Genomic DNA, 17,744 nt, shown 5'->3' with positions numbered 1-17,744 from the left:
GACTGATGCTCATACTTTTTGCCACGTGAAGAGTGTTTTTGGAGCGGCACATAATTCATTTCACTGAATTTTGTGCATCAGTACAATTTTTGACAGTGTAATCCCTCACTGTGGCTCCGCTTCTTTCATCATGAGCCTCGAGTTTAATGTGTGTTGCAGTCATCACACAAAATGAGCCTCTGAAAGTAACACTGACAATATTTGGTTTGATTGCCATCATTTTCTGTGGATAGCGGTGCATTTTCTGTATTAGAACTGACCTTCCGATAAAAATATGGAGCCAGACATTCAGACAAATCTAGTGGGAGGTAGTCAGTCTGATCCATAGTGGAAGAGTTTGGGACACAAACACTGATTACGCTGCCCGAGGCTAACAGAACACTATGGGACAAATTCATCAAACCCGTTATTCATCAGATTCTATAATTCTGGAAAAATGTGGACCGAGTGGCAGTTCCATTGGTACAAATTGTCAGCTGTCAAATAACTGCTTATTTTGTCCATCAGGACGCTTTGATTCAAACTTCTTTCCCACCCCGACCATTTTCATTCCTTTGTCAAACAAAGTTCAGGCGTCAGAATGTTTTATAGATGTTTTTATTTCTGTTTTTACAGACTTTTTGTCACAACAAAGTCAGAAAGAGCATCTTTTTTTTTTTTTTTCTTTTGTCCATTACATAGTAGTAATTCATTTTTGAAAGCAACCAAGTGAGGACCAGAGACCATTTCATAGCAGAAAAGCAGAGGCAGTTTTGACATGCAGCGAAACAGGCAGGGCTTCTAACCAAATCCAAGGCAAGGGGACCGCCAACAGCCCCCACCACCCAGTTCCAACTCTAACCCCGATGAACGCGTCACACAGAGGCCCCAGAGCCCATCAATTACAAAACACAGAGAAGCTGCAACAAAAAAGGAATTATCACTCTGACATCTCACTCCAGGGGTGACAAAAATCAACAAATTTCTAGAATTCCTTATTCTATTTTGTGCCGTTAATGTTGCTTTGGAAAAAGGGATTCAGTAACAGATTTTAAAATTGAAACATTCAAGTCTTTCTAGTTAACCAGCATGGTGATTCGTCAAGGAATACAGAATATAGTTTATGCATTACCAACGCAATGATTGGTCAAAAACACTGTTTGATATGCAAGTGATATGCCAAGTAGAAAAGGAAAATTTGACCCCAGGACCTCTCTCTCAGCCAACGTTTCCAAAATTTCATGAATGGAGGAACAGTTGTCTGTTCAAAAAAAAAGAAACCGAGGTGGAGGAAGAGGCCACAAATAATGAAAGGTAAATATAATTCAACTTTACGTTTCTTTTCAACCGATCTAGTGTAGTACAGTGCAATTAGTTTATTTCATGAGATTAAGTCCTGGCCATACAATATTAGTGAAGTTGTACAAAATGTTAACACACTATTAATCTATTACCATTTGATTTCCAAGAGAGAACTGCAAATGAGGTGTATTTAAGTGCCAAGCTTTGCATTTACATTACAGAGTGTGAGTTCTATTCAGAGCAGTGATTTTAGGATCCAGATGCAAGAGCGCTCCCCCAGTGTTTGGTCCCTAAGGGAGACATAGTTGACAAGTCCTGCTGTTAAATGGCTACAAACAGAGGCCAGAACAAGAGAGAATCCCATCCCAACAAACTCGGGGGAAAGAAAAGAAAAATAAACATGGTAAAAGAAAATCACCAGACAGCCAAATGACCCTCTAACAAACAGACAAAAGCAGTGTTAAGACAGATGCCGATCGGGGTAAAAAGGGGCAAGTCCATCTTCTGTCAGGGGACCACTGCATCCATCTGTCCGTCCGCTCACCCACCTGTCCAGCCACCTCCCACACTGTGGTGTCTCACTTGAGCAGAGCCTTTATAGCAGCGTCCTCGGCAGCTTCAAAGGCACTGATGCCGTCCGGTCCTTTTCGGTCTTTGTCAGCTCCCTGTGCAGGAGAGGGGGACATGAATATTAAATATGCTAAGAAGGTGCATTAAGTCTCCCATGTGCCATGGAGAGCCAACACTGCTTATCAGGGTCTATAATTCTTCCTACAATTGTCTTGCCTATGGCCACACACCTTTATTCATCAGCTATCCTTATGTTAGCAAAACATTAATGGTGAAACTTGCCACTTTTACTTTCCTCTAAATCAGTCACTTATCCAAACAGCACATGCACAATCAAGCCACAGACGCAGAGACAGAATCGTTTAAGCTCTGAGGGATAACCGGGTGAATGTAAAAGCTGTGAGTGGACATAATCTTTCAGAGGACAAAAACTGTAAGTAAAGAAGAGAGAGAATGAGACAGGCAACGTATTGAATGCACATGCAGTGACGAGAGATTTAATGGGCAGCGGAGGAGTGGAGGGGCATGTGGTGGAGAGACGTCCTTTTGTTTGGCCCGCCAACTTTAGCCTCTTAGCAAAGGGCTTACAGCGCCAAGGCAGAGAGAGTCTATTGTCAAAAACAATGCGACCCAGTTCAAGGGCCCGGCCCTGTGAGGATGGCTGTCTGGGTGAAAATTTCCATGCCACAGGAGCAGCAGAGCGCATCCCGAGCAGGAGAGATTTACCAGGGCTGAGGTCAGATTTGCAACCCTAATTGGTAAGAAGACCAAAGACAAAGCAAGAGACGGTTTGTAAATTCACAACATGCTTCACCTGTCATTGTCAACACTTATGTTATGATAAAGTCTGGTTGTGTAACAGTCCAACTATGACAACCCCGAGGTCTTCAACAACCGAAAACAGTGGTTTGAACTAATTTTACAGGATCATAAAAGTTTGACATTTTGGACACACGTTTATTGGCTTTCTTTCTGAGGGAAGATTGATACCACCCTCACAGCCGTACACAACATGCTCACGACTGGCACAACGACTGAGCTTAGCAAAAAGACTGGAAACGGGGCAACAGCTAGCCCAGCTCTGTCTAAAGGTAATGACATCTGACTAACAGAAAAACAAAAGATGTACGGGGGTTACTGTATGTGCATTGCTATATAATGTCCTAGAGTTTGGGCTGTGCACTCATATCGCCCCAAAGAGTATTCTCAAGGGTCCGCCACAGATTGATAATCACTATGGAGTTGCAATAATATCCGTGGCCCATACTCCTCCCTGTTGCTGCCTCTTAGGATAAAACATGCCATCCCCAATGGACATCCAGCTGAGTGGCATACTTCTGACACCACTTACATTAATGAGCTTTCCCCCAACTTGAATAATGACCTCCTCATGAACACCTCACTGTCCAAACATTACCCAGTCAAGGAGAAGCTAGTGGCAAAGTGACACACGGCCTAATGATTAAGAATGGCCTCCCAGGGTGTCTCCAGTCAAACTCAGATGCATCACCAACCTGGATTGTGGAGCCACACGAAGCAGCACTGGGGCAGTAACGTAATGCCACTGACCTGCTAAAGTGTCCATTAACTTTTCATTCTGCTGTTAGAGAATGGAATTGAAACTCCTCCCATGCGGAACTCTTCCGATATAAGGCCAGCCAGAGAATCGCTCAAAACTCACTTGAAATGCAACGCTAACATCCGACCATCGACCTGCTGGCAGCAGTCAAACATTACTGATCTGTAAAAGTGCAAATCTTTAAGGCCCGGCGAAAAAAAAAGGCAAGGAAGGCCAATATCTGTATTGAGCTGTGTCCGCTAGGGCCTAGTTGAAATGAATGCATTTGGTATGGGTGAGGGAGCTGCATCAAATCTTGCTTTACTTTAAATTCTTACTGATAGACTACTGTGAGGAAAATAAATGGCAAATCCTCCTTTGTATTGAGGACCCACAATCAAGACACTGTATAGGGTCAGGGTTAAAAGCCAAGGCAACAACAGGACAGTTCCTGTTGTTGCCTTGGCTTTTAAAACACAAAATAATACGGCATTTCTTCCTAGTCATGGGCCATGTACAGAGTTCCTCATAGACAAAAAGTGTGTGTGTGTATTCATGTGTGCATGCCCTTTCATTATTGACTAAAGATTATCTGTCTGGCCTCTGCAGGCCATAGTCAGCACTCTCGCCAGATCTCACGGCTGGGTCACCTATTGGGGGTTGAAATGGCCTTTCATAATTCATTGCCAACAACAGCAAAGCACGCAGTCAGGGGGGCAGGGGTCAGCTCCCATGATGCACCAGGGAACCAAGCCATTTTGTCGGAAAACACAACACTGTCTGAGAGTTGAATAGTCCCAATTCAGTATTCTCAGTGGGTTCCCTTTATCCACTTGTAAAGTCGTGGCTGTTGTGCTACAGGTGCTGCCGGACAGAGTGGATATGCAGCAGCACAGTCAATACGGGGGCTTAGGGACAATCTATTCATCGCATGTTAAGACACACGGCGAGTTTTTAGAGCCGTCAGGGTGAGGTGTATTGAAATCTGGTCCCTGTGGTGACCGATGACCTTTTGGCTGCATCTGGGTGTAAATCCTTGTTGGTGCTTAGTGGAGACGAGTACGCAATATCTTCGCCGTCCACCGTAATCCCTGATCAGATGAGCTATGGCTGACTGTCTTGTCTCATATGATACCACAGACAAAGGCTTTTCTTTTACAAAGGCCCAGCCAGCTTTAAATTCCAATGCAGGGGTGGTAATTGCACAGCTGCCTATTTCAGATGTAGAAGAGCTCCTGGCTTTGAGGAGGATGTACTGCAGCTGTGTGGATATGCGACTGGTAGCAGGGGAAATGAAGCAAAACAACTGCAGTCAATAATGAAGACTTAGAAGTATTTGTTATAAAAAAAAAAAAGGGACCGCATACTGGTTTTAATTCCAAACACTATATGTGTGATACGGACATAACATGTGTCATCCAGGCTTGGGTCTGAACTACAGCCTTTACTTCCTCATTCTTGGCAGACATACAGTACCTAAAAGAAAAGGCTTAGGTGTCACCAAACTAAGACAAGCAAGAAACCATTCTACCATCTTGTTGTCACAATAATACTGAAAGTCAATACAGCGTGTAGACCACAGGTCTGTGTCGAGTAGAAGTCAGCAATGTACCAAATGCTTACCAGTGTTACGCAAGCAACTTTTTAAGAGAAGAACATACGAGGTAGTAAACTGCTATTTTCTTCCTGTTGGCATTAGCTGCTACTTTCACTTTATCTCCGAGCCAACAGCACTGCCAGGCCAGCTGACAGCAGTAGCCAGCTGCTGGCCGATTGCTTGCAACACTCTGGCTTGTTGATGCGAGGGCCGGGGATGTGTTGATGAAAATGAGGGATTAATACATCCGATGCCAACAGGAATAAGTAAGCAGTGGAGTACCCCGAAAATGTCTCTCTAGCCAAACACCAGTGTTTCCCATACATAGATACTGTTTCCCCTTTTTTCCAAACGTCTGCTTCAAAGTGCAGTTGAAACTGAGAGCCGATTGAAAAATGTGCCCCGAATATGAATATGTGATTGTATAGAGTGCAAAAAATGACTTGAACGCCTCCTCCCGTCGTCCCATTACTTCTGTTAAGCCAAGCTGATGCCACCGTGAAACAACTCTGTAGAGGAGCTTTCATTTACCCTGCCTCATTTAGCCTGGCTGGGAACAGACAGCTGCTCAGAGACACATACTGGTTTGCAGCAGACTTTGACTGTAAACACATGCGAGCCATCTACATGGCATCATGCAGGCGCTGTAGGCTCCTCTCTTATAGTGGTGCTGAACTTGTGACAGTAACTTAAGTTCCAAGCAACAGACTGAAAGTTCACATTGTTTGCATCATTGCAGTTTTGCAGTTTAACGTGTGACCAGTACGCTCGACTTCCACTCGAGGTTTGTGTGTGATTTGAGTCATGCTACAGATATAAAAAGAGTACTGATCTCAAATCAGGAAGTTATACAGATCTGTTGTATTCGAATGAGACTCGAGTGTTTAATGATAGAGGTGTACCATAGACAAAGAACTGAAGGAGGTCTTGATAGACAAGTAGCTTGTGTGGCATTCACTGTCCAGAGGGGAATCAACCCCATTGCAGTCTCACTCATTTGGGCAGTGGGGAAACAGAGCTCCAGCCTAGATGAGCGGAAAATCTGTCATTTATATGAATATGAATGCTGTGCAGGTACTTTGGAGTTAAACTTTCAGGTAAGGTGTACAAGAGGCATTGGATTTCTTATGAAAAAAGCTCCTCCATTAAAAGAGGCTTTTCCATTTGACTGTGATGGAGCGCCACAAATCGCGTTTTCTTCTGCCGGATGACGCTTGTCGGATTGGACATTCATTACGGTATGATTGTTATTCGGTTGCATTTCTGCAGCGTATGCCAGCTGTGCCCGACTCCGTATCGTCTCTCTCCTCACAGCTGTGACAGCTGTGAGCACATATGCCCACATCTATCCGACTAAGATAGCATTTAAAACAGTCCCAGAGATAAACAACTGAGGGTTGCAGGATGGGACAGAAATTTAGACGCAGCAAAGGGCCGCGCACCTATGAATGAAACTACTTCAAAACAAGTGAACAGCAGCAATACTGTGTCATGCTCTGAACATTCCAGTACAGCCTCCACAGGACTGTGTTAAAGGGCCTTTTGTCCAGTGAGTTACCTCATCAGCACTCACGTGGAGGCTCGGACACATCAACATGCACTAGGACACTACTATGTGCAGACGCATGATGTGAGCACACATATCACATAAAAGTACCAACCTTTTCTAGCAGGACCTTGACACAGGAGGCGTGACCCTCGAAACAGGCAGAGATCAGTGGAGTGAGCCCGTGTTTGTCTGGAGCCTGTGGGTGGGAGCAGATGGGAAAGGCATGAGTGGATAACAGAAAAGAATGTTTCTTTGAGAAAAGTACGAGCCGATCCTAAGCACAACCCCAAGCCTCATACGCAAGAGCACATCTATCTTTTTCTCAAATAACAAAAATAACTCCGGTGAGAGGTGTTACTTCTCCCTTAAAGCGAGAAATGAAAAGACACGCACTGCACTCCAACGCTATATTTATCTCAAATGTTTCAGAAGCTGAGCTGGTTATCAAGAGAAATTGAGAAATGCTCAAAAATATTGGGGCTTGGGAGGCAAAGCAAAGACTTTATGTTGGTGCAACTTTAAATCCTTGTGTCTGTGAAGGCAGGACCAGTGGATGTTATGGTGTTGAGCTGTTGTATCTAATCTCAGGCAAGCGGGGGAACTGCACCAAGCTAATGTGGGAGCTTTGAGCATCAGGAAGCACCCTAGAAACTCTACAGTACAGAACACTATTGATGTACAAATAAAAAAAAAAAACATCGAGGCTTTGTAAATTGTTCTGTAAATTATTTATCCACATTTGTTTCACGCACACATCACAAAGCTTTGTTTCTTTCCAATGGAGTTTCATGCTGCTTGCACATACAATTCTACTGGTTACTGAACAGGCATATGAGACCTTTAGAAAAAGCTGTAAATAACAACAGAGCTCCATCCAAATTACAGACGTCAATACTGTTGGATGGGTAAGTGCCCTTTGAGTGGATCTGGATCAATCTACGACAACAACAACAACAACATCAGAAGAGCCTATTGCAGCTCAGAGGGCCCATCAGGCTAAAGGTCTGGAAACAACAGACAATTGTTGAATGAGAGAATCGACACTAGCTGAAATAGCATATGATATACTGGTTTTAACAGACTACCTGAAGCATATTGTTAAACTGCTTGAGCTAACATGAACATTATCAGTTTGTTTGAACTTGACTATGAAGGGAAGTAGACATGTCAAACTGTTCTTTTTTTGTGGGCATTGTAACCCTGGACAGTATGCAAATGAATGCAAAAAAGAATCTGATGGTAGTTGGTCGTTGTGGCTCTTACATTAATATCTGCTCCCTTAGAAATTAGGTACTTCACCACATCTGTCTGACCAAAGTCTGCAGCATAGTGCAGAGGCTTCCTCCCACCTTCCAGGGTCCGGTTTACATCGTCGGCCTGGAAAAGAGAAAGACAACACATTAACAGGGCTGAAATGAATACAAGCCAACAATATGCATCAAAGACGGATCTGAGGACCCCATTCACTCACTGTTGATACAAGCTCACACTCAAATACAAAAGACAAACAATTACATGCACCATCCTTTGCTCTTCACTTCCCTGCTGTGATGCTGTTCGTCCTCAGACAGCTAAGAGAAAAGACAGACAGACTCACCACCCTTCCTCGTTCCATTAACCACACATACTGAATGTGTGCCAGGTGGCCCACCAGTGACACTACCTAATGGAAGACGTATCAGCAACAGCTGTGGCTGCAAGTTCCACATTTTCTCAAAAACTGCACTTTGACAACGACGAACTAACTGTTGGGGTAAAAAAAACATTCATTAGTAGAGATGCACTTTTCTTGGCCAATTCCGATTTTTTTGAAAATCTAACCTGCCGATTCCCACAGTCCTGGAACCTTCCAGAAAAATAGTCTCAAACATCCCGAAGTCAGTGTATTCCTTTTACTTTGTTATTGGCATCCTAAGTGTTTTTTTTGCATAAAAACTGTTTGAAATATTAGGAAATAAATAATTTATCAAACAAATATGTAATACATTACTAAAAGGAAAACATCTTCAGATTCGTAAGTTTAAATGATGTATTGTACGCCGCTTAAAGCTAGTGTTAGTAAGTTAAACAGGTCATAATTTCCCCTCTAATATCTAGTTTATATTTCTGGGAAAACATCTCCTTCAAACAACCAAATTTATTCAAGTTTCTCACCAAAAACTACATTTGAATACATCATGATTGCATGATAATCTACCTTCGCCAAAAAGTTTGAACGCACCATAAGGCAAGTTAATGCAACCTCCTTTAACTTTAGCCGTTGAGCTACGTGCAGTCGGCAGACGAGCTGATAACTGTGATTAGTGATCAGATCGCTCAGAGGCAAGTATGGAAATGATTTACAATATCATAAGTGTCTGATTAGGTTTGTTGTTTATTTTCAAGGCTAATTTTGGCCTTGCAGTTGTGACAAACTGTATTATTTATGTTTATATGTCTTTTTCAAACAGACATGGGTGGGTGTGTGCTGACGTAAAACGATCTCGCGGCACATGTCTTTAAATGTGACTGGCAAGAAAAAATATATTTGCATTTATAGTGGTGAGAATATGAGTGATTGGAGCATACTGATCATGCAAGAGGAGGGTGTTGAAATGAATTACACTGCAAGAGTGGCTTTAAAATACACTGGTTAGTTGCAATGGATTCTGCCAGTGACCAAAGCTTACAGAGGATAAAGTGTTAAGACATTCAAGAGACTGATTTCAGGCATCGAACAGGCTACTGATTGACGAGTCCAATGACAAAATGTGTTTGGATAGAATCTTCACATGTATTTAAACTTGACCTAGAACATACACTTTTCAGATGTCTATATGAAATAACGAGATATTATAGCCTATTCTAATAATGTATTCAGCTAACTAGTGTAACTATCCTGTTTGTAAGTAAAACTATACAGTAGTTTAATTCAACTATAAGCCAACACCAAATCAATGTACACAATAACCTAATGTTAAAGCAAAAAATGGCCTCCTCCAGCAGAGGCAAACACCAGGTTTTAATCTAAAAAAGCAGAAGACACGTTAGGCTCTGTAGTGAAATGAGTGTGCCCAACAGCACTTATAGGTGATTACTTTTCTATCAGTGTCTGCCAAAACAAGACCATGTCGGCTGGTGTGGAGGGTGCCGCCGGATTTGCTGTAGCAGAGCCTCCTAGCTAGCTAGACACTGCTAGAGCACGGGCCCGTGTGGTGGTTAAGTTGATAGCTCACTTATCCCACAGCACCTTTCTACCGGCAATAACGCGCATTGTCCAATAACGCGTTGTCAACAACTATTGTCGTTGCTGCAGCTGGATTTACAATAAACACGACGGTAGCAGTCAACGCTAGCTGTCTACATACAATGTGTACCACCACGTACCAGCTGATGTTGTTGTTGGTATGCTTACCAACAGGTTGCCTTCTGCGGAAAGTGGCACCAATAGCGTTTTGCTAGCCGAACTAAACATCTAAACTCACAGAGTATAATGTTAATGAATATAGTTATACAGCTACAGTCGAGATAGTTTGCAAAACACTGACCCACTATTGTTTAATCAAGACTAACGTTACGTTAGCACTGTGTGTTGCTAACTATGCTAACTTGACATTAATACTTACACTCAGTCCACGCTAACGTGTTACGACAACCTTGACTATTTTGAAACGAGTACAAGCTTAGCTAAAGCTGTATAAACTACAAATAACGTTACGATGCCATCCAGCCATACCCAATAGCTTGCTTGTGTTAGATTACCTAACTTAACATTACCCAACTCCAGCTAACTGTAGCTTGCTAGCAAGCTTAGCAAGCTAGCTAACCAGTCTGCTAACTCACGTTAGTTACCTTAGCTAAGCAGCCACTCACTGGACAAAAATAAAAACAGTCAAACACACAGTCGTCTTACCGTTACCAGTTTGGCTTCCACCTCATCCAGGTCCCCGGTCTTCAATGCCCACACCAAATCTCCCATCTTCCTGTGTTTGGCTCAGGTGATGCTGCTTCCCTGCTGCAGGCAGTTGTCAAGTTAAATGCTAGTGCGTTAAAAGTTAGCTAGCTATAGCTGAACAAAACTCTTCCTTTCGTCGCGGGTGAGGACGGTTGTAGAACTCGACTGAATAAAAACCTCCTTTTAATACCTAAGAAAGCTATTTTTGTTGGATTTGGCGTAACCCCCCGAGGAATGGCAGGTAAAAATAAGCTCAAAAGAAGTTCTGAAAGGCGAAGTAGCCGAGAGGGATCCGCCTTTCTGCATGCCAGAAGTGTTTCCGTTGTGGTTACCCGGAAGTGAGGTAATCGTTATGTTGCACTGTACAGTCTATGCAGGTGCTACCGGTAAAAGGATAAACACTGAAATATTTTGATATTACATTTTGACAATTAAAAAAAGATTTTTATCTTCTATTAAAAAAAAAATAATAGAAGCTAGAGACACATGAGTATTCAATATTATAGTAACAATTTCAAAATAATTAATAAAAACTGTACATCAACAATTGATGGAATTTAAATCCATTAAACTAAGATCAGATTCCTGGAAAATATCATACTTTAAAGTTGTATTGCTGTCATTTCAATGCTGAATGAGAACAACTGAGAGACTTGTGAAGTCCATTTGATGATTATTTCATCCTCTGAGTTGCAGGTTGCCTTTGATCAAATCTTTTGATCAAATCTTTTGATCAGGGTTAACGTCCTGTGACAGCCCGACCTGCTACAACACGCATGGAACAAGACACTACATGTTTTCTGTTGTACCTGCACTCTGACCTCCCGTCAGATATTAATTAGGTGCCAATATACATATGCATGAGAGAGTGGGACCGGCCTCAGCGAGCCTGTGGACCTTATGACTGATGATACTTTAGCTGGGCGCCTTGTGCATCATTAAGTTACTGCAGGTCTCTCCTGCTTGTTATGCTAATGTGACATATATGCCTGAAATGAGTCCCAGAATGGTTAATCACAAGTTCACATGTGGCTTAAATCAATTGCGGCCTAACCGGTCATGCTTTGCGGTAATGATGTCCGCATACTAATGTCTCATTACATATTCTCGAACCAGTTTCGATCAGAAAATGTATGATTTATTTCACATGAACTCCAGTAGCAGGATGTGTATTTTTTTACATAATTTATAGGGAAGGTTTGAATTTTACAGTCTAAATATCACATGTTACTGTGAGCAAAAGTAAGCCCCTGCAATGTGAGGGAACAGCACAATGTTTTTTTTTTTAAATATATGGACGCCAGGGAGAAAGCTTTCCGCCTGACAGAAATGTTGAAGTAATTCCATCCATAGGCATGACAGCATGGCACCTTCATTTTTCAGTCTATTAGCAGCAGCGCTCAGGCAGCAGAACTACATTGTGCTGCAGTTCTGCTGTACATTGTACATTAATGCTGAAGCTGAAATGATACATTGAGGATTATTTATTGTGCGTAAAGGAGAAAACACATGATTGAATAGCATCCGTAAGGGAATACCAAACGAATACAAAAGGCTTTTTACAAGCAACAATGTGAAGTAATGCTACTTTACTTGAGACTTACCTCACTTCATTTCCAAGGGCAATCTTTTTTGTGCTGTGCTACATTTAACTAATCTGACATCTGTAATTGCTAATAATGGATGGAAAGCAGATTGGGGTGACATTTGCATAATGTATTCATATATATTTAAGATATTTACACAGCCAACAAGCATCTTTAGCATTACAAAAAATAGTTAGGGTGTTCGCCAAAGTTAGCTGCGAGATCTGTTGCTAAGACGGAGAAAGGTCTCGAACTAATTTCATCCATACCTTCACCAACAATAACAGTGCATGTTGCAAAATCAAAGAAGACATCTGAAGAATGTTGGTATGCCAAATAAGTGAGAACTCTGCAGGATATACACTTAAAGATACACAAGACTGGCTTTAAACGTTTCCTTTTGTTCTGCATGGTACAATTAACAATAATTAGAAGACTTTAAGTTCTGGCCATGTTTGCGAAACAAAATAATCGTATATACACCTCTTGCGATCTGCTCATTCTCCCCCTCTGCAGTATTTCTTGAGACCATCCTCATCAAGTTGATTAGTGTACTGAAGGGTAATCCATACTAAATTGGTTTAATCCATCTATCTCAGTTGTACACGGCCTTGTCTTCGTCACGGCTAAATGGAATGTGATTAGGGAGGCCTGCTGTGACAAACCTGGGGATTCACTGAGAGTGGCCTAAATGTCCGATCTGTTTGCCAAGACAGCAAATACTAAGCCTAAGATTGTCAGGATATAGGGATTTATACAGTTTAGTGTAGTGTAGCTGTGTTCATGCCAACACCTGGAAAGTCTGTGAAACATGAAAAGTTGCTTGAAATCAAACTTTAGCAAAAACCCTGGCTCAGGAGTTAGAGCGGGTCTACCTTTAATCAAAATGCTGGTGGTTCGATCCCTGGCTCCTCCTGTTCGCATGGTGAAGTGTCGTTGAGAAAGACACTGAACCTCCACCACCATTGGTGGACGAAGGTGTGTGTGTGAATCAATGAGTGAGAGGAAAATCATAAAGCGCTTTGTCTGAAGGTAGAAAGGCACAATATAAATGCAGTCCATTTGCTGTTTGGCAGTGTGTTTCGTGTGCTGGAAACAAGATCAATGAAAGACTTAAATGGCGAAGCTGCAAAAAATGATTTGTGGCTTCATCACGACGTCTGACCCCTTTCACATTACACATGGTAATTTGATCCAACGTCAATAAGAAAAAACATGATTTTAAGGGGAGGCAAAAACAATTTAATTTCTTTATTTTTCTTAGCTTCTTTTAGGGGTGTGGAAAGAAAACATCGTGAATGCATGTTTTCTACTTTGTCTATGAACGTCTGTAGAATTCTCCTAAATTCAACAAAAGTTACCGTCATATAATACCTCATTTAAACAAAAAAATTCAGAAAACTTGCTTTACAAAAAAAGATTGTCTTAATCAGCTGGGGACGTTTCATGAGGATATCAATTAGTTCACATGTCTAACCCTACTAACCTGTAGCGTCTTGCAGAATGTGTATGTTTAAAAAAACTCAGCCGTTTTCTCAAAATGAGTTTTTTCTCAGACTGTGAGCCAGAAATCTCCACCAAACTACATCAAACTGTTTCTTTCCCGTATACACTGTGCAGGTTTTTATTGAGTGGTTTGTTCATGTATGTCATTCGCAGCTTGATTTATTTTGTTCCTTAAAACATTGCCAAAATTTCTTCTTTGTTTTTTAACTCAAATTACAGAAGTTTCTCAGACATCACAAATTGAATTCAACATTTTTATTGTTCATATTTGGAAGTGTGGGATGAACCGGAGAACCCGTCAGATGAGTAAGACGATGACTAACACAGCAATTACACCTGCAATAGTCATGCAATAGAGCAGAGCAAAGCGGCAAACGAAGGGCCCTTCGGTGACGGCGAGGCCCTCCCTCGTCTGGTTTACCGGTCTCTTTGTGTGGGAGACCCACTCTTCTTGGCTTGATCATCACTCTCACTGTGAGCGCAGGGTGACGTGTGAACGTCAGCGGGCTAACATGCTTATGTTAATATGCATTTCTTAAGCACAACTTCAGTGGTTTCTGTTTGTATTGTATTTCATTTTACTTCCTCGCAGAGAACTTGTTGCTAAGATCTGTGTTGCATGCAAAAGCACCATAACTAAGTTCAGGATGAGAGCAATTTCCGTAACTCCCAGTAACGTTCCACCCATGATTGATTTAAAGCTCCAACCTCTCGATCACAGCTGGTCTGTTGTACTCAGATATTGCACACGGAGCACATTTGGTTTCTAAACCGGGGAATGTATAATGACAGAGAGGGCGAGTATCATCTGGGTTTTCGCGATTTGAAAACTTTTGATAAAAGGGGTTGCAAACATGACTATCTGATGAATCTATACAGCGGGAATAAAAAAAATGCAGTTTGGAAAAGTAATAAAAACTGGTGACTGTAGGGGAGCGTGTTGTGTGTTGAGGGCAGAGGGAACATTGCTCGTAAATAATTTCCCATCCAATTGACCCATAAGCTTTGGAGCGTAATCTCAAGAGAAACGAAGCCTCTGTTGATGCCTGCAATGCTGAGATAATGCCGCCTCCTTTGACTCCACGCGCTGCCTCCCTCTAGAGGTCAGGCCATTGGACACTGCTTCCATAATAGGAGCGTGGGCAAGAGTAAATAAGCAAGGCACAGGACAGGACCTGGCAAGCAGAGGCACACTGATTATGAACCCCGCATTCATCTGATTATGAACCCCGCATTCATTCCTCTCGAACAGTCACGCTGAGAGTGGGCTTTTAAAGCACAGAGGTGTGAAGACATTGCGGTCCAAGAAATGTTCTCTGTCGCTCCATGAAAGTGGACGGATCTCTACAAATTCACTCATGGGCTATGCGATGAAATTGCAACCGAGTGACCAGGATCATCGCTGTAATTCTCGAATGCTTACAACCCCCAATAAATCGAGCAGAGGCACCCGTGGCTGTCCGTTGTGCACCTGTATCACCTTCCATCATCCGGACCTCACTTCCATCAGGCAGTGCTCTGCCCCATCATCCATCACGCAGAGGTGTTGTCCAATAGCGGCTGCCCCTGATCGCCCCTGACTAGCCCTGACTGGGGGCTTGTCCTCTCCGTAGTAGATGCGAGTCCTGATAGGATGTGACAACTTTATTAGGCAGAAATCAGGCGGCAGAGGTTTCATTCTCCGCCGGACGCGTGTGAGCGATGTGCGCCCCGGGCTGTGGTTTTTGTCACGGGTGGGATTCTCTCTCTTTTTATCTATTTCTTTTTATTCGAAGCCTTTCTCAGACTTAAGCGGCCCTCCCCCGACTCTCGACCATCTACTACAGGGGCCCTTCAGGGGACATACGGTGGCTCGGATTGTTGGCCCCGTCAGTGCCGAATAGCGTCAAGCCCATCACAAAAACGACCGCACATGTCACTCCTGACCATTGTTAGCTCCAAGTCACATCACATGACATAGCTCATCAGCCCGTCCACCCCGTGCTGCACATATAAAGCCAGCTGTGGAGGTTCATCTTCTATAAATCCTTTTGACTGTCATGGATCAGGAGGAATAAATCTGAAGGCACTGAAACCAGGATTGGCTTTAGTAGTAATAAATGAGTACAAGGATAAATAATGATTTTCCATAACTCCATATTCCATCCATATTCCATTCATGCCAGGTGTGCTGATTTATTTCAGAAGGACAAATCCCCTCGTCAGTATTTGACATGCGCTGGGTTAAACGGAGGGAATCCTGAGGAGATTAACACAGGCATGTTCCCAAAGCTCCTCACTCGAGAGCAAAATGGAAATCGTCCAATTTCTCAGAGAAAAAGTTTTGGCAAATTGAGCAGCATTACGGACGGGGTGGGAAGACAAAAAATGATTTGGTGCATAAACATTTTCTCTGCACTTCAGGAGCATTCACTCTGGCTTTGTGAAGAGTTCATCCCTGGGGGGGGGGGGGGGGGGGACTACATTTTCAGTTTTATTCTTCTATTTGTTTTCAGAGAGGCAGCTCTATCTGGACAACATCAGAGGCGGTGGTGTAGTTTCTTGCTTGGGGAACGAATAATGCATCATCGAATATATCAACTAAAATGCACAATTTTATCGTTTTCTCCAATCTATATCATGAATGCTGTAAATGAGAATATTGCACATTCGTTTTCACTTTGTCGCACTCAGCTCAGTTATTGTTTCTCAACGTGACCCCTGTTGAATTCTCCTCTGCTGATTCGGCAATCCACAGACGGATGATACGGGAAATGATCATCATAAGGGCCGTAACTTTTGAAGACCACAAATAGGAGAGTCCGCCCTATCCTATTATAATTAAAAAACACCTTTCTTTACTCCCTTGCTTCTCTGCTGCTATAGATATTAACATCTGTGTGTCGTGTTCGTGAGGTAAGCAGGAGTGTAAACCGTGAGACTGGAGAGAGAGGGTGTGGAGCTTGTGAGTGTGCATGAGGCAAAGGTGTAATACCATTACAGTTTACTGTATTGCTGCACACAGGTTAGAGACCCTGTAGCTGGGAGCAGTAAAGCCCGGGAGACGGAGCAGTGGCTCCATGGAGGAGCCCACGCTCAAAATGAAATGAACAGGAGATGGGCTCATTAGCACTCGGCTGGTTAGTGAGGGAGCCTTCCAGCATGTCCTGTATATGCTATAGGCAACACAGGCGAGGCTGTCGGTTTTGTCAATTGCAGAGCAAATCAGCAGACTGTACGCTCAAGGTTCTATGGTGAAGCCTGTCTCCAATCCAAATCTCTTGGGAAGGGAGTGATGCGTATTTCTATTCATTATGAAAAATGTTTTTCTGAAAATATACAGAATAATTAAAAATGTACACATCAATCCAAGGCTTGCCTCTCGCACATGATTCAAAGCACTATCCAAGGTTAGCAAAGTGAAGCTGCAATCTTTAAGTTCCATCAGCATTTTTCCGCAGCACTCATTTAGTCACAGTCGGAAAAGCACAGGCAGCACTAACAACATTAACGATAAGTCTGATTTATTCAAGAGTCAGTAAGTCGTGACGGTGAGCCAGCATGCACGATACCAGGACCCTGAGACTGAAACAGCCAAATGGAATTCAGACGTCGTTCATTGTTTTTATCTCGTGTTCCAACATGGGAAAATAGTAAATCTGCAACAATCAGGCTGAATTTAAAATTCACCGCGATGAGCGCAACAGGCTGTGGCTTGTTCTCCTGAAAGTGGCGTTCCTAAAATGTGCTGCATGTCCCGACTGATGCATGTCAGAAAGCTAGGCTAACGTTGATGGGATAGTAGAACTAGAAGGGCACTCGGAGAGCACGGACCTCCACCTCGGCTAAATGCCCTATCTCGCAATGTTCACCAAAAGGAAAAATAATTTGTGTGTCCGCCCCGTGATTCGGATCCACTCCAAAGTTGGCACATGTTACACACTTCCACCAAGTTTCACAAATATTGGGCCAGTAGTTTTTCCGCAATCTTGCTGACAAACAGACAAACAAACCAACAATGTAACCTCCAGAGGTGGATAAAGGTAATGCTGTTTGCTGAAAAAAACGATTTGAACAGATTGTTTGAACTCTTATTTTTTTTAAACAGTGACTTTAGGTCCTGCACATGACGAATATACAACACAAAATGCGAAATACTGGCCTACGAATTGGAGCCTCAGTGT

At 42.7% G+C, this 17,744-nt stretch overlaps 1 protein-coding gene across 1 annotated transcript; it reads right to left on the bottom strand.

Annotated features, from left to right (window-relative positions):
* Positions 1-581: 581 nt before the first annotated feature.
* mtpn (myotrophin) lies at positions 582-10,806 on the bottom strand. The gene is made up of 4 exons (XM_079294363.1): positions 10,448-10,806; positions 7,819-7,932; positions 6,668-6,751; positions 582-1,946 (listed from the first exon to the last, which is right to left on the bottom strand). Exons 1-4 carry the CDS (start codon positions 10,511-10,513, stop codon positions 1,860-1,862), a joined length of 351 nt encoding a protein of 116 aa, XP_079150489.1. The 5' UTR covers positions 10,514-10,806; the 3' UTR covers positions 582-1,859.
* Between the last annotated feature and the right edge of the window lie 6,938 nt (positions 10,807-17,744).

This window comes from Melanostigma gelatinosum (genome assembly GCF_949748355.1).
Source record: "Melanostigma gelatinosum genome assembly, chromosome: 22".
NCBI classification, from domain to species: Eukaryota; Metazoa; Chordata; class Actinopteri; order Perciformes; family Zoarcidae; genus Melanostigma; species Melanostigma gelatinosum.
This window is presented reverse-complemented; position numbering and strand designations above follow the sequence as displayed.